The sequence below is a fragment of the Manacus candei genome, unplaced genomic scaffold, assembly GCF_025592945.1.
Source record: "Manacus candei isolate 608988 ecotype Guabito, Panama unplaced genomic scaffold, ASM2559294v1 h1tg000086l, whole genome shotgun sequence".
NCBI lineage: Eukaryota > Metazoa > Chordata > Aves > Passeriformes > Pipridae > Manacus > Manacus candei.
In genome coordinates this window covers 3,721,168-3,740,694 of record NW_026138134.1, presented here as the reverse complement: position 1 = coordinate 3,740,694, position 19,527 = coordinate 3,721,168, and the positions used below count along the sequence as shown (strand labels likewise).

At 54.1% G+C, this 19,527-nt stretch overlaps 1 protein-coding gene across 1 annotated transcript in view; it reads right to left on the bottom strand.

The window, feature by feature from the left end:
• JAM3 (junctional adhesion molecule 3) overlaps positions 1-7,905 on the bottom strand; it is a 30,588-nt gene extending 22,683 nt beyond the window's left edge. The window contains exon 1 of the mRNA XM_051812317.1: positions 7,826-7,905. Within this exon, the coding sequence (XP_051668277.1) occupies positions 7,826-7,877 (52 nt within the window). The 5' untranslated portion in view covers positions 7,878-7,905. The remainder of the gene's footprint in view (positions 1-7,825) is intronic.
• Positions 7,906-19,527: the final 11,622 nt, after the last annotated feature.

Genomic DNA, 19,527 nt, shown 5'->3' with positions numbered 1-19,527 from the left:
TGCCCTGTGGTGTGGGAGAGCACGTGGTGCCCGTGGGTGAGGACAGCTGTGTGTTGGCCAGGCCCAACAGAGGATTCCTGATGGAAGAGGAGAGATGTTAGTACCTGGTTTAACCTCCCCTCCAGCACACACGAGGCAGCTTTGGCAGGCACAGCTCCACGCTGCCCTGCTATTTATGGGATGTTGAAAACTGGCCAAAATAAAGGGAAAACACCAGCTCCATAAGGATGCTTACCAACTCAAACAGCCAGTTCTGCTCGAGGGAGAGCCCATGAGGCTCAGGAGGTGATTACAAGGCACTCTGCCTTTCATCTCCACATCGCCAGTTCAAAGGCAACCCCATCAGCCCTGACCAGGCTGTAGCCAACTAAGAGCTGTTTGCTCCTGCACAAGACAGGAGATAAGCCACTGCCTCCCTGCTCCCCGAGAAACCAGCCCAGCCCCATCGATGTGCAACCTCAGCAGAGCAGCCAAGACCAAAGAGGGAGGGAAACCAGCACCTCCTCTGCTGCAGGAGCCTCTCCATCAACAGGGAGATCCGTGGTGGGTGAAGCCAACCTGCTTCATGGCACATGTGTCCAGTCCTGCCAGCAAAACACAGAGCAATCACTCCACCACAGGGTTATGTTTTACTCCTCCCACCTTGGCTGTTGGTATCTGAACACCTCAACAACCCACTCTTCCAAGGACCAGGGACTCCCACAGGCTGGGGAAGCCAGGGCTGGTCCAGAGGTCCAGAGCACAGAGCTGGGACTTCCCTTTCTAAGATGCCCTCACTACTACAGAGAGGATGTTTTCCAGGCTCTAAAAATAACCAACCCCAAACAACGTGGTGGGTTTTAAATAAATATTTATCTTTGAGCTTCTGCAGAGATCAATACAGAAGAATAAGATTAAAGCAAAGATTTAAATGTGTATTAAAAATAGCTGCTGCTAAGTTCCTTCGAGGGGATAAAAGCTATTTCACAGAAGCAACAAGAGCTGCAGGACTTTGCAACACCTTCCCTGCTGTGAAGGCTCCCGGAAATCATTCAGGAGAGTGTTAGCAGCCAGAGCCTCGGGAGGAAGTCCATTAGCAGGCAACAATCTCCTTAATGGACCCTGGGGTCCGTGGAAGAGCTGCTGTGGACACTGGGGTTCTTTCCACTGCTGTGATTCAAGCTCACTCAGCCATTACCATCCCACACTCCAAGGAATGCTGCTCATCTTTATGGCAGCCCAGCAGCACCATGAATTAATCTTCTGGGGGGGCTTTCAGTGAGTGAGGACACAAATTGGTGCAGAGTTTTGGCTTTTTCTTTTATTTTCTTTTTTTTGGCAGCACCCAGCAAACAGCCCCGTGTGCAGAAACCACGCGTGCTGCTGTAATGCAGGGAACAGCAGCAACATCCATTAAACCCGTGGTTTTTTTTCAAGGATAACATCCCAGCAAAACAGAAATACTGTCTCCGTGGGTGATTTTGGGCCGAAAGATCAAGCAGGGCCTCGTACATTCACATGCAGGCAAAATCATTAAGTCCTCTGCTGTGCAACCACCTCCACTCGAGGTCTCAGAGAACACCGGAGCCACCCCGGAGAGATGAGAAGTGGCAGGAACCTTTCTGCTGGGAATAAAAAGCAGGGCTGCTGTGCTGAGCACTATTTCTCTGTTAAGAGGTAAGCTTGGCTCTCCAAACAGCTCTCCTCCATGACCTTGCTCGCCAGCCTTATTCTGTATTGCTAATGAAACACAACCCCTGACTCGCTTTGGACACGTGGAATTTTATGCACTCCCTCAGCAACCACTGAAGGACTTCGTGGCTGTAAATCCTGAGGTACAGGGGGCAAGGATGTCAAAAACGGCATGGGAATTAGGTGTCTCAAGCGGGGGAGTGAGCAGGGAAGTCAGATGCTTTCAACAGGCATGAATTTTTATAAGTATTGCACTTCCACCCCTCAAAACAGGGCCTAAAAGTGTCCCAGTCTGCGTCCTCGCTGCAAAATACTGGCCACTTATATAAGAAATTGCCCAAAGTTTATTAAGGCAGGGATTTTCTGAAGAGGTCATGGGCATTAGAAACCCAGCCTAGTAATTGGAACAAATCCCCTTAGATTTCAGTGGATTTCTCCAGCTCAGCAGAAAATCTTACCTAGTCCACCAAAATATATTTTTAATAGCGTGATTAAAAAAAAAAAAATCTTAAAATACTGCTGAACATCATCAACTGCTGCCTTTTAGCCATATGCCAAAGATACAGTAAGTCCCTGGCACGTTGCAGTTTTAAAGCTCAGTGTCTTCACATGAGCCAGCTGTGCCCAACTGAATTAAGAGGGCTCTTAAAAACCCACTGATCTTACATTTGTGTTGTAATAATCAGGTACATTGAAGGGAGGAGGTTAGAGCGTGTTCTGGCTTTAACTCTGAAATCCCTAGGATTTATGACTTAAAAAAAAAAAAAAAGAAAACCTTGAGCATTATCTGAACACAATTTAATTTCACCTATAGCTGCTCTGAAAACCCCTCATTTCCCCTCGTAACTGACTCTGTGTTAAGCCCTGTGCTCCATCCCATGAGGGCACCACAGGACCCAATACTTTGTATTATTTATAGTGACAAGTGATTCTTGCATGACAGAACAATTCCCATTAATTTTCTGAGCTTATCTGAAGTACCTGTGGGCTGTCAGGTCACAACACGTACGTGGCTTCGTTTCTTTTTAATTAGGTAATGCCAGCCCAGTGTTGACTGGACTCCCATTTGACAGCTCTCAGCAGTTTACAGGTGAGTTCATGGGAATCTGCCCCAACTGTGCTCTCAGGAAATTGCTGAGATGATTTGTTTTAATTTATTTATTTATTATTTATTTTTTTCACCAACTCCCATTTACAAGCTTTGCTGCTGCCTCTGCTGCTCTTTTCTCTGCTGGTTTTCTGGTTTGGAACAGGCACCAAAAGCAACTTCCTTCAATACCCAACACAGCAGAGAAGGAGCTTGAAGATCTGCAGAGGAACAGCCTCTCTAGACCTCTTTTTTTGCATGTTGGGTTTTTTTTTTTCCTAAGACATTTGAAGGCCTGGCTTAGGATGCTGCTCTAAAGAACAGGACACCAGCCCTGTTCTGCAGCTGTCTTGGTGTTGCCCTCCCAGGCCTTGTGCTGGACAGCTGAGCTCCTGCACAGGAGCCACACAAAGCTTCCTCAGAGTAGGAAATGCAGGAAGGCAACCCAAGTGCTAACAGGACCTCAGCTGGCCATTCCTGTGCAGGAAACACCTCCAATATACACCTTCCTCAGTCTTTATTCCCCAAGGAAGCTGCTTGACCTCTAAAACGAGAAGCAAAAGCTTGTGAGGAGCTGGTTATCCCTGAGACCAACATTCTGGTGAAGTCCATGGAGTGCTGTCCTGTTCCCCACAGATGTATTTTGGTAAGTCTCTACAAAAGAAAAGAATTAAACTCTCCAAACAACACCTCCCATCTCAGGGGTTTTTTTTTTGCTGTGGGTGTGAGAGCTCTGCAGGGTCAGAAGCAAACAAAGACCCGAGCTTTCAGGCCAAAAAAAAGTTCAGTTTTCGTGTTATTATTTATTTTTCTGAAACTGAAACCTCTCGTTTCCAGCAGGGAGTTGGAGAACTGTGACCCAGCAGGTATTTCCTCTGCCCCAAGTGCCAGAACTGCACCCAGCAGCAAACCAGGCCCTTTGGGTGAAATTTCAGCCCGTGTCCAGAACGTTCATTAGTGCAATTAAAGCCATTAAGTGGTTGTTGGGCCGTGTCCTGACTCAGGGCTTTGCTGCACACACCCTCACTCTTCCACTGCACAGATCTGACGTTTAGTGGTTGAAATCTGGTGTTGATCCTGTGCCTCATGAAAACATGATACTCCCTGGGGGTTCAGAGGAAAGGCAACCAGCCCTTATCAATTGAGAAAAGATGGTGCAGTTCATATTCCAGTCGATGGAGAAGCCAGATTGAGAATGTAATTATCCTAATTAGTTTTGTAATCTCGAATTCATCTCTCTTTTTTTTTTTTTAATATAAACAGCAGTTTCCAAGCAGGCTTTTTGCACAGAGCAGTGGTTTTATCTTGTTGAGGGGCATGCTGGCAACACTCACTCTTGTTTTGCAGACAGGTTGAGGACTCAGGATCCTGTTGGCCTGTGGAAATCTTTCCCTTTGCTAACTCCCTCCCACCACTTCGGGCTGGCTCAGTGAGGAGTTCACGAACCTTCTCCGGATCATCAGGGCTTGATGCAATCAACTGTGAAGCATTAGCTCTAAATATACAACTGGGAGGCCAGTTCTGCTTCAACACACAAACACCCATGGCAGAGGATGAGAAAGCAGCCAGCCCAATTTGCAAGAGAAACTTAAATAATAATCCAAGCAAGCTGCAAGGAAAGCAGGAGCAAGTGGGGGCTAATCATTGCTTTGCCCTTTGGAGATGACTAAAGTTAGGGGCAAACTGGCACAGCCCTCACGTAGAGCAGCTTTTGCCCTTGTTTGTGGAGCCAAATGTAGCGGCTCATTCCACTTTGTTTACTTGTTTAGGTGATTTTTTTGGCAGCTCAACCCGTGTCCCTGGTGCAAATCCTCAGTGTGAGGACAGATAACTGAAAAACAGCTGCAGCGGGGCCAAGAGACCCAGAATTCAACTTGTACAGTGAAAACAAACAGTAAAAGAACCCAAGTTCACGAGCAGAGCAACATCTCAGTCCACATTTCTTTTTCCTCATTAAAGAAAACACATTTTACCCTCTGAACCTGCTTCAACCAAGTAATTGTCAGAAGTATTCAGGGCAAGAGGGAATGTGCTGGTGTCACGTTCTTTTGTCAACAGCTGTAAAGGAGATGTGCATCCAACTACTCTTTGGTGGCCATGCCAGATACTGCTTACCCAAATAGGAACACCAAGCCCTTCCCAGGAATTTTTTTGAAGATGTTATTAAGCATCTGATTTTGGCAGGGCTCTCAAAGCTATTTGTCCCGATTTTTTTTACTGCCTGTTGAAAAGAAAGCAATACTGCGAATACTTCCCATCAGAAAATACCAACAAGCAACTTATCATCACTGCAAGAGAGCTAACAACATTTCCAGTGAGTGATTCTTGGCACTGACAGCTGACTCGGAACAGTTGTTGGTGGCTGGGACAGATGGACTTCATATATTAAAAAAAAATAAAAAAAAAATAAGAAGGAAATGAGAACTTCTACTCCATAGATTTTAAAAAGCCTTTTGCAAAATCCAACATATTACTGAACCCTCAGAATTAAAACGAAAGGAGATTTGAACATAATGAGCTTTAAAACTGAAATGTGCCCGGGACTTGCCAGATCGCCCCATCCAGGGCTATAAAGTATCAGCATGTTTTGTTTCCAATAGGAAATACTTGGGGGTTTTGGGAAGGTCTCCACAGCCCGTGAAAATCCTCAAAATCCAAATATTTGTTTCCACAGGGAAGGTGGCAACAGGAGACCTCAAGGTAGGAGGCAGCACTGATATCAGCTGTGAGCCCCACTTTCCATCGCTGCCTCCGAGAGCTTCCTCTGGTTTAATTATGACCATGGCATTTCCCTGATGTGCAGAATCTTTAGATGCTTTTAGTGCCTAGAGCTGGGGATGGACTGGATGCTCCACGCTTCACTGTTTCCCGTTTTATGGCAATGTTTTAAGGCCACTATCAAGAAGAGGGTTTGTTCTGGCAATAACACACAGGAGGAGGCAACCCCAGCTCCCAACACTTGGAGTCAAAGCAGCAGCTCAGAGTCTAGAGCAGGTCAGAGTTTGACAGCTTGGGATCTCAGCATCTTGTGAGCTTTGTCTGCTTCTGTTTATGCCTTTTTTTTTTTTCCCCCACCAAGTAGCCAGTTGGCACAAACACATCCTTGCAGTCACACTCCCATCCCACTATCCAGCACCAGCCCTGCAGTCTCCAGTACATATTTAATTTTACACACTGCTGACAGTGTAACCCTGACTTAATGGGGTGCCCTCAGCACCTCAAGTCAAGTGTAGTGGAACACACTTTTTTATTCTCAGCCTCACTTTTGCCCACTCTTTGGGACTTTTGAGCCCAAATCTAAAAATTACTGGAAATCAGTAAAGGATGAGGCACTTTGATTTGGCCATAACCCTTTGAATTTGATGGAAAGCAAATCCTGTCACCACTTGGGTTTACTCACCAGATAAATGTTTTCAGGCAGAGGTGTGAAACTAGTGGTGTTTGGCTGTTTTGCAGCAACTATTGTCTCTCTAAAGAAATGTAGAAATATCTGTAGTTTGTTTCCAGGATTCAAGGAAAGTTTCTAGGCTGGATTCAACAGGACACTTGAGCATAACAGAGGAAGGAAACGGGGCACCTTTCTACCCTGCAGCTGTGAGGAAAAGCTGTGCCAAGTCTGTCGTTTTTCCCATTCAAAGGGAGAAGCTGAATCCAGAGTCAGCACCTGGAGAGAACTGTGTGATGCTCCGGGATCAGGCACTCCCGACTTTTCCTGCTGAAACTGCTTCTGCTACAAACCACAGCAAAGCAAATGAACACCAGACCCTGGGGCGCGTGACAACCATCTCCTCGCTGCAGATGAGTGCCACAGTCATCTCCTCTCCCCTCCACCGACTGTTTTGGGGAATAGTGCCCAAACCTCACTTTATTTGAGGCCCAGAGAGGCTCTGTTTGGCGTCACTGGAGAATTGTTTTTTGTCCTCAGATAGACTGTTTGAAATATTTCAATACACTTCAGCCTTGAGTTGACCCAAAACAGCTACTGGTGAGTCTGTACACGGGTTATGGGTGTTTTGGTACTCAGGGGATGGTTGTCAGCCCAACCCCACTCCATCCCATCTTCTCCTCCTGCCATCTGGGCGGACAGGGGGGAGGGACAGGCGAGCCCACCGGCTGCTGTCCCCCTCCTCATCCCCCCAGCTATTAATAGCCAGACAACAAATGAGCCCAAACTCATTCCTGAGCGGAATTAGCAAATGTTTTTGCAATTAAAACTGCAAACATTCATGCGGGGCCCCCCGAACAATAGGCGCCTGTGCCTGGTCTTGAATAGGCACTAGTGTCCGCCCTGCCTGCCTGCCGAGCCTGCACATTCCTGGCACCCTCAGCCCTGGACCCGCTCCTTGCTGAGCTGGGTTTTGGGATGTTTCCCCCTGTGTCGCGTGTGTGTGTGTGTGTCCCACAGTCCCTGAAGCACCACGCTCCCCGCGGGTCCTTGGTGCCGGCCAGCCCCGTCCCGTCCCACATCCCGGCGGCTCCCGCATCCCTCCGGGGTGGGGGCAGCGCATCCCTGAGCTCCCTGGGGCGAGGGTCGGGGCAGCGCATCCTTCCCCGCACTTAGCCCCGTACGGAGCTGGGGCAGCGCATCCCTCCCCTTCCCCAGGATGCGACCAGGGCAGCGCATCTCCCCCTTTCCCCGGGATAGCGACCGGGGCAGCGCATCCCTTCCCCGGGACCGCGACCAGGGTCACATCCCTCCTCCCTCCCTTCCCTGGGATCGCGACCGGGGCAGCGCATTTCCCCCTTTCTCCGGGATCGCAACCAGGGCAGCGCATCCCTTCTCCCTCTCTTTTCTCCGGGATCGGGACGGTGGCAACACATCTCTCCTCCCTCTGTTACTCCGGGATCGGGACGGGGGCAGCGCATCCCTCCTCTCTTTCTCTGGGATCGGGACAGCGGTAACGCATCTCTCCTCCCCTCCGTTTCCCGGGATCGGGACGGGGGCAGCGCATCCCTCCTCCCTTTCCCCGGGCCGGGGCCGGCGCATCCCCCCGGGGCCGGGGCGCGGGCGCGGCGGGCGGCGGGTGCCGGGGCGATGCCGGGGGGGCTGTGGCTGGCGGTACTCACCGAGCAGGGGTAGGAGCAGGAGCCGGAGCAGCTCCGGCCGCCGCAGCGCCATGATGGGGTGTGCGGAGCCGAGCCGAGCCTGCGCAATGCCCGGGGCCCGCGGGCGGGGGGAGCGGGGCCGGCCCGGGCACCGCGGGGGGACCGGCCCGGGGGCGGGACCGGCCGGGGGGCACCCACCGCACCCACCGCACCCACCGCACCCCCGGAGGGGCGGAGAGCCGGGGGGACAGGGGGTGGCACCCGCAGCGAGCGGGTGGGGAGAGGGGACCATCCCGGGAGAGGGACCCCGGGACAGGGGATGATGCCGGCACGGGGATCCCGGGAGAGGGACCCCCGGGAAAGGGGGTGATCCTGGCAGTGGGACCCCGGGAGAGGGGATGATCCCGGCAGAGGAACCCTGAGAGAGGGGATGATCCCGGGAGAGGGACCCCCGGGAAAGGGGGTGATGCCGGCACGGGGATCCCGGAGGAGGGGATGATCCCGGCAGTGGGACCCGGGGAGAGGGGATGATGCCGGCAGAGGAACCCCGGGAGAGGGGGCGATCCTGGCAGAGGGACCCCAGGAGAGGGGATGATCCTGGCAGTGGGACCTCCGGGAGAGGGGATGATGCCGGCAGTGGAACCCCCGGGAGAGGGGATGATCCCAGCAGAGAGACCCCAGGAGAGGGGATGATCTTGTCAGTGGGACCCCAGCGGGTGGAGAGGGGGGATGATCCCGTCAGTAGGACCTCCGGGAGAGGGGATGATGCCAGCAGTGGGACCCCCGGGAGAGGGGATGATGCCGGCACGGGGATCCCGGGAGAGGGCATGATCCCGTCAGTAGGACCTCCGGGAGAGGGGATGATGCCGGCAGTGGGACCCCCGGGGAATGGGGAGAAGGGATGATTCCTGCAGTGCGATGATCCCGGCGGGTGAGGAGAGGGGATGATCCCGATCGGGGCACTCCCGGAGGGTGGGGAGTGGTCCCGGCAATGGGACCCCTGTGAGACCCCCGGGAGTGGGGGAAAGGGGATAATCCTGGCAGTGAGACCCTCGGTGCGTGGGGAGAGGGGATGATCCTGGCAGTGGGACTCCGGGAGAGGGGATGATCCCCGCAGTGGGACCCCCGGCGGGTGGGGAGAGGGGCCGGTCCTGACCGCTGGTTGAGCGCCGGGGAGGGAAGGAATCTCGTTCCGACTAAGGCGCTGGGAGAACTTCAAGTGTTTTTGAGCTTGAAGGCAACGTTTTAGTTTTAAAACCCATCCAAGTTTTGCTCTAAAGTAGGTGTTTCCCTCCTGTATTTAACAAGAGCCCCTAAAGAGTGATTTTTCTGATAGTTTTCCCTAAAAAACCAACTCACGTTGAACGGCAAATTTCACTATAAACTTTCAACAACTTAAAGTAAACAAGAAACACAAACAAACAGCTGGGGAGAGAGTGCTGCTCTCGAGGACCTTCCTGAGTCATAGAATCGCAGGACGGTTTGGATTGGAAGGGACCTTAAAGATCATCTCGTTCCAACTCCCTGCCACGGGTAGGGACATCTTTCCCAGTTCCAACCCCCTGTAATGGGCACGAACACCTTCCCCCAGTCCTCGTGCTGGACCAAATGCTTTCTGACACAGCCAAGTGATTCTGCCCTGAAAAACGGCTTTGCACAGAGAGAGCATCCACAGAGAGCTGCTCTGTGGTCCTCAAAAGTGCCCCAGAACCTTTTCCTTTTTGATTAACAGAAAGGAACTAAAAATACCAGCATGGGACAGTCTCCTCAAATTCAGCGAGTCTGCCTGAGGTAATGCTGGCTCATGCGTCACCGACTGTCAGTAGTGTCTGATGAGGATGTAATTAAGAAGCTGTTGAAGATCAAGCAGCTGGAATGAAAGCCGAGCTCTCCCCTGGTCTGTAAACCAGCTCGGCAGAGCTGGCAGAAATTAAGGGATGTAAAAATGTATTTAACTCGATAACGTAGCAGATCTAAGTCAAGATGCTAATGAGTAGATTTAAAGGGCTGATCTGAGCCCGGTGAGATTAATACAGGGACTCTCATCAATTCTAATGGCCAGATGGGGCATTTCCCTGGGGATGAAGGGGAAGGAATCTCCTAATAGGACTGTGTGGCTTAAAGCCTGACTCTAGGGCTGACTGGGCTGGGTCCCTGTTGAGTAAGGAATCATTTTAACACAGTCCGTTTGGACTGCCCTGACAGGAGATGTAAAATGTGATGACAGAGAATATAATCAGCTATAAAGTGCAATCACTGAGGTGTCAGGATCCACTTTAACTTCCAGCAGCAGCTTGATCAGGGAAGAGCAGAGATGAGACAGAAGAGATGAGGAAGGATGGGAGGTCTCTAGCTGGGCTGTCCTCCCCGTGCTGCAGAAAGAAAGCAAATTATTTCAGTTTGGATGGTGCTTGGATTAATCTGGTGTAGTGGAAGGTGTCCCTACCCATGGCAGGGGGGTTGGAATTGGCTGATCTTTGAGATCCCTTCCAACCCAAACCATTCTGTGATGCTCTGCCTGGGGATGAGCCCGTGCTGGGAGAGGCACAGGAGGACTGTGCTGTGGTGTGCTGGCTTCCCCAGGCCATCTGGGCCACTCGAGGGGGAGCTGCATCTACGCTGAGGAGCTTTTCTAAGCCTTGATTTCCCTCTTCAGGCTGCTGGAGCTTGGCCTAGGCATGTGTGGAGGGTATGTTTGTGAATAATCAATGCAGACAGAGGCCAGGTTTGGAGTCAACTGGCAAAGCAGGTATAACCTTCATGGATAACACCAGGGCATGAAACACTGAACATCATCCTGGATAGCCATCCTACACCAGACAGACGTGCCAATTGCTTGTCTCAGGCAGATACAATTTGTGCCAGCTCCTCTTTTTGTGCTGCCTCCGTGGTTTTATTGCAGCCAGGTTCTGCCTTTTAATCTGCCATCGCCGCCGAGGAGCCATTTGAAACGTGGAACTCAACAAGCTCAAGGAGTCACAATAAATATTACACAAGAATTGTAGTGCCCATCAAACCGGGATGGCAAAGGGCTGCACTGTGAAACATTGATTTTCACACACAAATGGAGCTTCCATTTCACTCTTTATTGGTCAAACAAGTCACTAAAATAAATGATGCTTCAAGAGCAGCCCTGTGTAGGGCAGGGGTGTATTCAGGCACGAAGAGGGGCAGCATAAACCTGCCTCTTCCTATGATTTCTTTGTTCTCTGAAGAGATTCCAGTCCATGCTCAAAACAAGAAGAATCTGCAGGAATGATAGGGAGGGAGCACAGGTCCTGCCAGGGAGTCTTCCCAAGCTCTAGGAAGGCCTGTGGTGGGGAATGATGGAGAACAAAGTGCTGTGTGACCTGACCCAAGCACAGAGAGTGGAGAGGTGCAGGATAAGGCAGTGGGACCTTGCTCCTGGCACTTGTAAGAAAAAAGGAAAGGTGACCAAGGACTAACTTGGGAAAAAAACACCTTAGGGATTTCTGAAGGTTCTGTGGAGCGTGTTGCACACCAAGTATTTGGGATCTGGAAGCAGCTGAAGGCGATTCAGAGAAAATGGATCCTTGTGATGCTTGTAGTGCCTGGAGGCCCAAACTGAGGTTCAAGCCCTGCTGGGAAGAAGCTGCTCAAACCTGTAATAACAGGCTGTGCCTGTCACGATGAGTTTTCAATAGCAATCCACATGGCAGACAGGAATGTGATTATCTGAGGCATCGGGGCTCCGAGGGCTCTGCCAGAGAGCTGTGCCATACCTTGTGTGTGGAGGAGCAGCCTGTCTGAGTCCTCAGGGCTGTCCATCTGGACCTTCCCCAGCCATCAGGTTCGCTCCAGATCTCCTTAACTTTGATGCTGTGACTGTGGCAGGCCGGTCTGCTGGCCTGGGAAGAAGGAGGTCCTGGCAGAAAGCTCCACCAAAGCGAGGGTTTGGCTGCTCTCAGAGGTGGGAGATGGTTGTGCTGCCCTGGTGGGAGGGCAGCAGCACTGAAGGGAGCCTGCTCTTAAAGAAAAAACTTCTTTATACAAAAGACAGGGGTTCTGGGCCACTGTGTTTTCTCAGGGGGCAAATGCCAGCAGACATGGTTTCGTTAGAGGATCTGAAGTGTCACTGGAACCACCTTTGTGTGTGACTGAGGGAAGGTCATGGGTGATGCAGGTAATTGGTGACAGCCATCAGAGAGGGAAAGTCTCCTCAGAGCTGCACTGGGGTGAGCAGGAGCTGTATCCCACCCCTGGCTGAAAGAGGCTGGTTCCCCTTTGTGGGAACAGGACCTCTCCTGTTTGGAAGCAAAGTCTTGCCTGTCTTGGAGAGTTTTTAGAGTAACTTTAGGCTCTGCAGGTATGTACTGATACATATCACTCCTGATCTCAGGATCTCAAGGCCCTTTGCAGATATGCCACTTACCCAACTCATTCTCAGCAGCTCTGCAAAGAGATGCAGGTATCTGGCCTGTGTCCATCCCTCTTTCACACCACTTCTGCTGCTCGGGCAGCTTTTTATGGATGGCCTGGTGCCACAGTGCCTCTCACTCCTAGCTGAAGACAGCATCTCTTTTTTTGTCTGCTGGAGTCTAGACAAGCTGTTGATTCCGTGGTGTCACAGACCATGACCCCACTCCTACACCAGCCCCATCATTTCCCCCTGGTTCATTGCTCAGGCATATGCTCATCTATTTTGAATCATTTGTATGTGTGAGGCTGAGTTGCTCCTAATCTCGTCTCCCTCCTGGGGCGTCAGTCACACTGGCATGTGCCTTTTCCCTGTCTGCCTCCCTCTGTTTATGGACTTATGGATATTTTTAACTCTACCCTCTAATTAGAGGTAGTTTTCTCCGGGTATTTTGTGCACAAGGGCTCTCCCATCCGTGGTCAGCAGGGCAGGCAGTAAGCACTGGGGACTGGCCATGCATGGAAACCTTCCTGCTAAATAAATACAGCAGCAGGGACCAGGATGGGGGGGAGGCTTTGCATTCCTCGGGGGTCTGCCTGCAGCAGCGTGGTGGGGTAGCAGCTATAAAGAGGAGCCAGCTAACCCCCCTGAGACAGGGCCACAGCTGCCTCCTCATCCTGCAGCCCTCTGCCAAGCCTGCTCGCAGCTCCCTGCAGCTGTCTCCAAGCTGCACGGTGACCTGGAGGAGCCACATCCCTGGGGATATCCCTGAGCCCTGCTCACTTACCCTGTGCTGGTCCAGGGATGGGGAAGAGAGCGATACTAATTAGGAAAGGCCTTGACCCAGGAGCCTCCAGCCAGGAGTCTGGTCCCCTTGGCTTCCCAGCACCAACGCTGCCCGAGCATGCTGCCCACCTGGCTCCAGCATCCTCCCCGTGAGCCACAGCCCTGCTGGAAGCTGCGATCCCGGCAGCAGGCAGAGGAGCGAGGCAGCCGCGGTTGGTGCGTGCGGCGCTTTTCTCTCCCTGCCAAGGCAGCAGCATCTGGCTGGCCCAGGGCAGCGAGCACCCCCCGCGCTGCACAGCTCCCTCACTGTTCACAGCTCCCTCACTCTGTTCACAGCCAAGTGTCGCTCCCCCTGCCCCAGCCCCCAGCCAGCCAGAGCTGCAGATTCCCGGGCCAGCTGTCTTTATCACGTTACACTGCGCTCTCCTCTCCGGGGGGATGGCACCGGCTCCTCCAGCGGCAGGTTGGGTGCTCAGGCTGCTGCCCCAGCTCAGGTCCTGGCAACAGCAAGCGCTGCTTTCCCCAGGCCGGGACTGCCTGGAGGAGGTGGATACAACTCCCTTTTCCTCTGGCTGGGGTGTGGGAGCGAGGGTGGACTGTCAGGGGGAAAGGGATGCTTCCTCTCACTCCCGATCCCACCTAGACGCTGGTTCACAAACAGGCTAATCAGTGTTAGAGCCACTGCTTTGTTGAATTTATCTCTGTTCTTGATATAGAATGAGGGATACAGAAGGAAAAACATTTGCTTAAGGAGAGTGAGGATGTTCTGCAAAGCCCAGGGCTCACACAGTCCTGATCCCAGGCTGCTCATGCCCTGGGGCAGAAGGAGCTGCTCTGCTTCCGTGGCAGGAGGGAATTCAGATCTACAGATCCACCCTGTGTGGGTAAGAGCAGCCTCTTTTCTCAGTGCCTCTCACAGCCTGCCAGCAGACCCATCCCCCTGTAATCCCCTTTGCTCCTTCCCTTCCTGAGTCACTGTTTATTCTGGCTCCGAGGGCTCCTGCTGCTGCGGTGGAGCAGCCTCGTCTGCGAGCTGAATTTTCCAAGCCCTCCAAGATTGTTTTGACATGCCTGACTAGCAGTTAACATGTCAGCCAAGGGTCTCCCACCACCCAAGCAGCACCTTGCCCGCCAAATATCACATGCCCTGGGGCAAGCAGTTGGCCATGCACGCACACGCCTCTTGCACTGCTCTATTGTCTAATAAGTGCCTTGGGTTTCACCATCCCACCTCTCCTCCGTGTGGATCCCTGGCTAAAGCTGGTTTTCTTGATGGAAATCAGTCGGGTTCTGGATTGGCAGATGTGCTCAAGTGCAGTAGTTGCTTGGGAGTCAAGGATTTAATTCTTCTTGGTCTCTCAGGTACCTGTTAGTGCTATTTCCTTATCCCCATCCACCTGGTGACTTAGGCAGGTGATGGGCATCCCATGCCTTTGGATCTGAAGCACTCATAGGGGAGGGCTTGTCTCATGAAGTGAACTGCCCAGGCTCCCTTGGTGGCTTACAGGAACAGGGATTTCTTGGTCTGAGGCCTGGCTGTGTTAGGATTTTGGCTTTCTGGAGGGCTGTGAGGAGGAAGGGGGAGTTGCTTTGTGTCCCTGAGTGTCATTCTTGGCACCCTCCCTCCCGCTGTCCCTGGGCAGGCTGGTGAAAGCAGTGTCCTGCTGCCTTGCAGTGGAGTGCAGTGCTTGGTTTGGAGGAGGAGCAGGGCCTTAATCTCTGCCAGTCGAGTGGCGCTTGCAAAGACGATTAGACATATGCCAGCTAATTCATAGCAAACAGGATGGAGGGAGAATTTGCCACTTATAAATGGCAGATGAGCAAGCCCATCATTCCTGTCACTCCCGGGTAATACACCCTGACATAAGCCCAGTTTAGCTGCAAGTTTATCAATGCTAATCCTGCTGGTCCATGCCTCTCTTTTCCATCCTCTTGGCATCTTTCTTCCCCTTTCCCTGCTTTGCCTTTCTCTCCCTCGCCCCTCGTACAGCATCTTGGAGGGCAAATTCCCCATCATCCCCCACCCTTCTCCCAGTACATTAGTGTTTTTCCTTCTCCTGAAAGCGTCCCTGTGCAGATTAAGGCCACAGGGAAAGCCCAGGTTTTGGATAGACAAATTCCCAACCCCACTGTAGCTTTCATCACCTCTATTTGCCTCTCTGCCCCCCTTAGTGCTGCTGCTCCGTGTGATCCAGCGTTGCCCAGGTCCCTTCCAGGTGTGCTTGGTGTCCTGCCCCCGATGTCAGATGTCCTGCATCCCCCAGATGTGGGGTTGGGAAGCTCAGACAAGTGGGGGGACCCTGTGAGGGCTGGCCAGCCGTGCTCAGCACTGGAGCCAGCCCAGCCCGGACTTTATCTGACACTTTTACCCAAACAGACACTCCCTTGGGCTCCAGTGAGCAGCACCACGGGGAGCTTTATCCTGGAACTGCCCTGGTGTTTGGAGAGCCACATAGCCAAGCCAAACACCATCCTCTGCTGGGGGGGAGGGGGAGCTGGAGCCTTCAGGGAGCTGGAGGGGAAGATGCATGTCCATGTGGGAGACAGTGGCCACAAAGCCTGGCCTGGCTGTGGGGATGGAAAGCTGGATGGCAGCAGCAGGACTGGGGACCAGTGGCTCTTATCTCTGCCCCACTGAAGGACTCTGGGCTCACTCCAGAGTGTGGCAAGTCCAGCCAGGATGCAAAGCCTGCTCCCAGTATACCTGTGTGGGTGCTACAGGATAGTGGCTCAAACCAGGCCAGCTACATTTTTCCTGGAAGTCCTGTTGGCTTTCCTTTATGGTGGTGATTTGAGTGTCCAGGCTGTCCTTGCTTGACTGAGCCACCCACGCAGAATATGTAGCTTTTTTTTCTTTTTGTGGTAACTATGAGAGATGCCTCAGAAACGTTTCCCTGCTGCACTCCTTTGTTCCCATCCTGAGTGTGTCGTGTCCTGGATGGCCCTCATCCCTTGGATTGGATCAGCTGCAAAAAGGAGGTTGGAGACAGGAATCCCATGAACCAAAACCCTCCCCTGGGGCAGAGTGATGGGAGGTGTCTGCAGGTAGTTTGGGGCGAGAGAAGTGGTCCGAGGCCCCTTGCTGTGGGTCTGAGGAGAGCAGAGCATTCTTCCCTGGCCAGAACCCCTCCTTGGAAGCAAGGGCTGAGGGTACAAAGCCGTGGAGCGTCTCTGGGACGGATTTGTCCAGCCCAGGAGTTCCCCCTTGTGGCAGGAGGCTCGGGCTCGTGCAGCGGGTGCGGGCGTGCGGGGATCTGCCGGGAGAAGGCTATGGATGTACTGGTATCCTCCAGGAGATGATGGCTATGGGTGTGCGGGTACCATCTGCCAGGCTGCAGAGAACAGGCTCCGGGCTGGCTGTTCCTGCGGCCACAGGGATGCCTGGCCAGGCTCAGCAGAGCTCCGAGCTCTGCATCTCCCCCAGCTTGCCCTCCACCTCACAGAGGGTGATGATCCAGCCTTTGGGTACCCCCCACTGGGTACCCCCGTGCCCCATCCCTGCTCGGGCTCAGGGGATGCTGGAGGACAGACAGGTGGGATGAAGAGCCAGCTTATGGTGGGTGACCCCGATATTCACATCTAATAAAGGGGGGCTGCAGCAGAACTGTGTGACACAGCCAGGACCCAAGGCCCCGACTCCTCCATTCCCACCTCCGAGCTGGGGCACAGCCTGAGCTTCCCTCTAACGTAGGAACGAGATGCTTTGCATCTGCCTGATGATGTTTGTGGCTGCTGCAGCAGCCAGGTTTGCAGAGGGCTCCCATGTGCCTGGCTGGGGGTCTGCACAGCCTCTCTGAGCCCCGTCCCTGCTCGCTGGAGCCGAGGGGAGCCGGTTCCTGTGATGAATCAGCACCTCCCTGCGATGCTGAGCAGGGCTCGGCAGAGGCAGCACTGATGTTTATTAACGACTGTACTGGGGATGCTGTTTAGTCACTGCTCCCACGGAGCCCGAGAGGCAGCCTCGGGGTGGGAAGCTGCTCCGCCGTCCTCGGGAGACATCCGAGGCACCCAGGCACCGCTTAGCACGCTGATATCCAGCTCCCACGAGAGGCCTCCCGGCACGTGGCTCCACTGCCTCCCCTCCCTGCAGAGCCACAGGCTGACCCTGCTCCACACACGGGGAAACTGAGGCATGGCAGGGACCCAGGGGGGACAGCAGGACGTGGCCTGGCCGTGCTGGTCTCCTGAGAGGCAGCAGTGCAGCGGGCTCACTGCCTGCATCTGGCACATCCAGGGGCATTTATTAACACGACAGGGATGCAGCTTGAACTGGGGGGAATGTGAGCAAAGCCATTAGAGGAGGAGAAGAACGGTCCTTAAAATGGGGGGGTGCTCTGGGAACGCAGTGGGGACACTGGTCAGCTGGCACAGCCCTCCCCAGTGAGGAGTTCAAGGGTTGGGTGCTGTTATTAAATTCCCCGACGGGCGTTTTCCCGCTCCACCACCTGCAGTGCCATGAAACTTGCATGAGATTTGAGATGAAAAGTCTATTTCTTTGAATGAAGTTTAAATAAGATCAAATTGGAAAAAGAAAATAGTGCCTCTTCTCCTTCCCCTCCTGCTCCTGCTCCCTGATTGCTGTTGGATTTGGTCTTGTGGAGGCAAAAGTCCTTGTCAACTGGTGGGGGTGCCTGGGCTGGGCACAGGATGGGTCTGGGGGTCTCTACAGGAGATGGTGAACTTGAGGGCTATAAAAGCTGTGGGGTTGCCACAGAGGGGGCTGCCCTGATGTTCAGGGTGGTGGGGGCTTCACAGCCCAAAGCAGGGGTGCACACTGACACAGAGAGCATGGACTAAATGACCTTTAAAGGTCCCTTCCAAACCAAACAAACTACTCTGTGAAAAAGGGGCCCAGCCCCTCGTGCTTGGTGTGCTGGGTCCCTCAGGATGCTGGAAAGGGCCCAGGTATGAACCCTTCAATTAACCTTCTCTTTGAAATATGATTTGGATGGGCTTAAACTGAGTCTCTGCTGAGTGGAGAAGGGGTGGAGGGAGGGGGATGCTGCTGGGGAGTGCTCTGCAGCTCGGGGTAGCTCAGAGGAGGGCAGCTGGTGGGCTGGAGGACCAGGGGATGCTGCTGGGGGAGGGATGCTGATAACAGGGGATGCTGCTCTCGTGGGATGCTGCCGGGGGAGGAGGGGGGGGATGTTGTTGGTGTGGGATGCAGCCTATTTGGGATCCTGTCGGTGTGGGATCCTGCCAGTGTGGGATGCTGTTGGTGTGGGATGCAGCCAATTTTGGATGCAGTTGGTGTGGGATGATGTCAGTGTGGGATGCTGCTGGTGTGGGATGCAGCCGATTTGGGATGCAGCCGGTGTGGAATGCTGCCGGGGGGGAGATGCTGTCGGTGGGGGAAGCTGCTGGGTGGGATGCTGCTGATGGGAATGCTGCTGATGGGAATGCTGCTGATGGGAATGCTGCTGATGGGAATGCCGCTGATGGGTGTTGCCATCCCTGCCCGTCTCCGGGCGGGGCGGGGCCGCCAGGGGGAGCCCGCGGCCGCGGCGGGAGCTTCATCCACGGCTCATCATCACCATCATCATCATCACCATCACCATCAGCCCCGCCGCCCTGGGGCCGGGACCCGCTGCCGCTCTCCCGCACCTCGACCCCGAGCTGCGGCTGGACCTCGGCGCCCTCAGCACGGGGTGAGAGTCCCCCCTGCCCTGCCCCAGCCCCCCCGAGTGCCCGGGACCCCACTGCGTTCCCAGCGTGGCACGCCCAGCAGCGGGGCCCCGGAGGGATGCAGCGGGGAGCCCAGGCGGGTGGGAAGAGCTGAGCTTCAGCCAAGTCGGATCCCGAGGGGGAGCTGCGTGGTCCGGGTTGTTCTCCGATAGCCACGAAGCCCAGCTGGCATCTCCTGATTGCCTGGTGATGGCTCAGAGCACATGGCTGCTCCCCACGTGCTGGCAGCGAGCGGCACCGCGGTGGCACCGCTCTCCATGCACGGCCTGGCCGAGCACTGGCACGGGGCCAAACGCCCCGGGGGCTGGAGCCCGGACGTGCAGGAGCCTTCCCTCTGTGCTCAGCAGCTCCCGGGATTGGCAGGTGGGTCGGGCTCCAGGAGGTCAGGTGATGTCTGACAGTGAGGGGAAACTGAGGCACATCCCGGCACCCGTGCTGGGCACAGAGGGCAGAGCAGGTGGCCCCAGCACGGCCCCAGCATGGCTCACCTGTGGGTGAGGGCTGGGAGGGAGCTGTGCCCGGGTCTGCTTTTTGCCCTGAGCTGGTCTCAGTCCCATGTCAGCCATGCAGGACAAGAGACTCTGGTGTTTTGCAGCAGCTCCTTCCCCTGCAGATCCTCCTGGGCTTATGTGCCAGGTGCCACGTGTCCCTCTGGCACACAGGCTCTGACACACCACTGCCTGGCTGCAGCATCACCAGCGTGTTAATAAACCAATGCCAGCTTGTGTTTTGGTGCCAGAGGGCTGGTGCTGCCCCAGCTGGGAGGGGAGCACAGAGGTACCTCCAGCACCACCTCTTCCATCAGCTGGGAAGGCCAAGGAAGAGGGGAGAGCTACCTGGAGCTCAGGAAGTCTGTTAGCACAAGTGGCAGCCC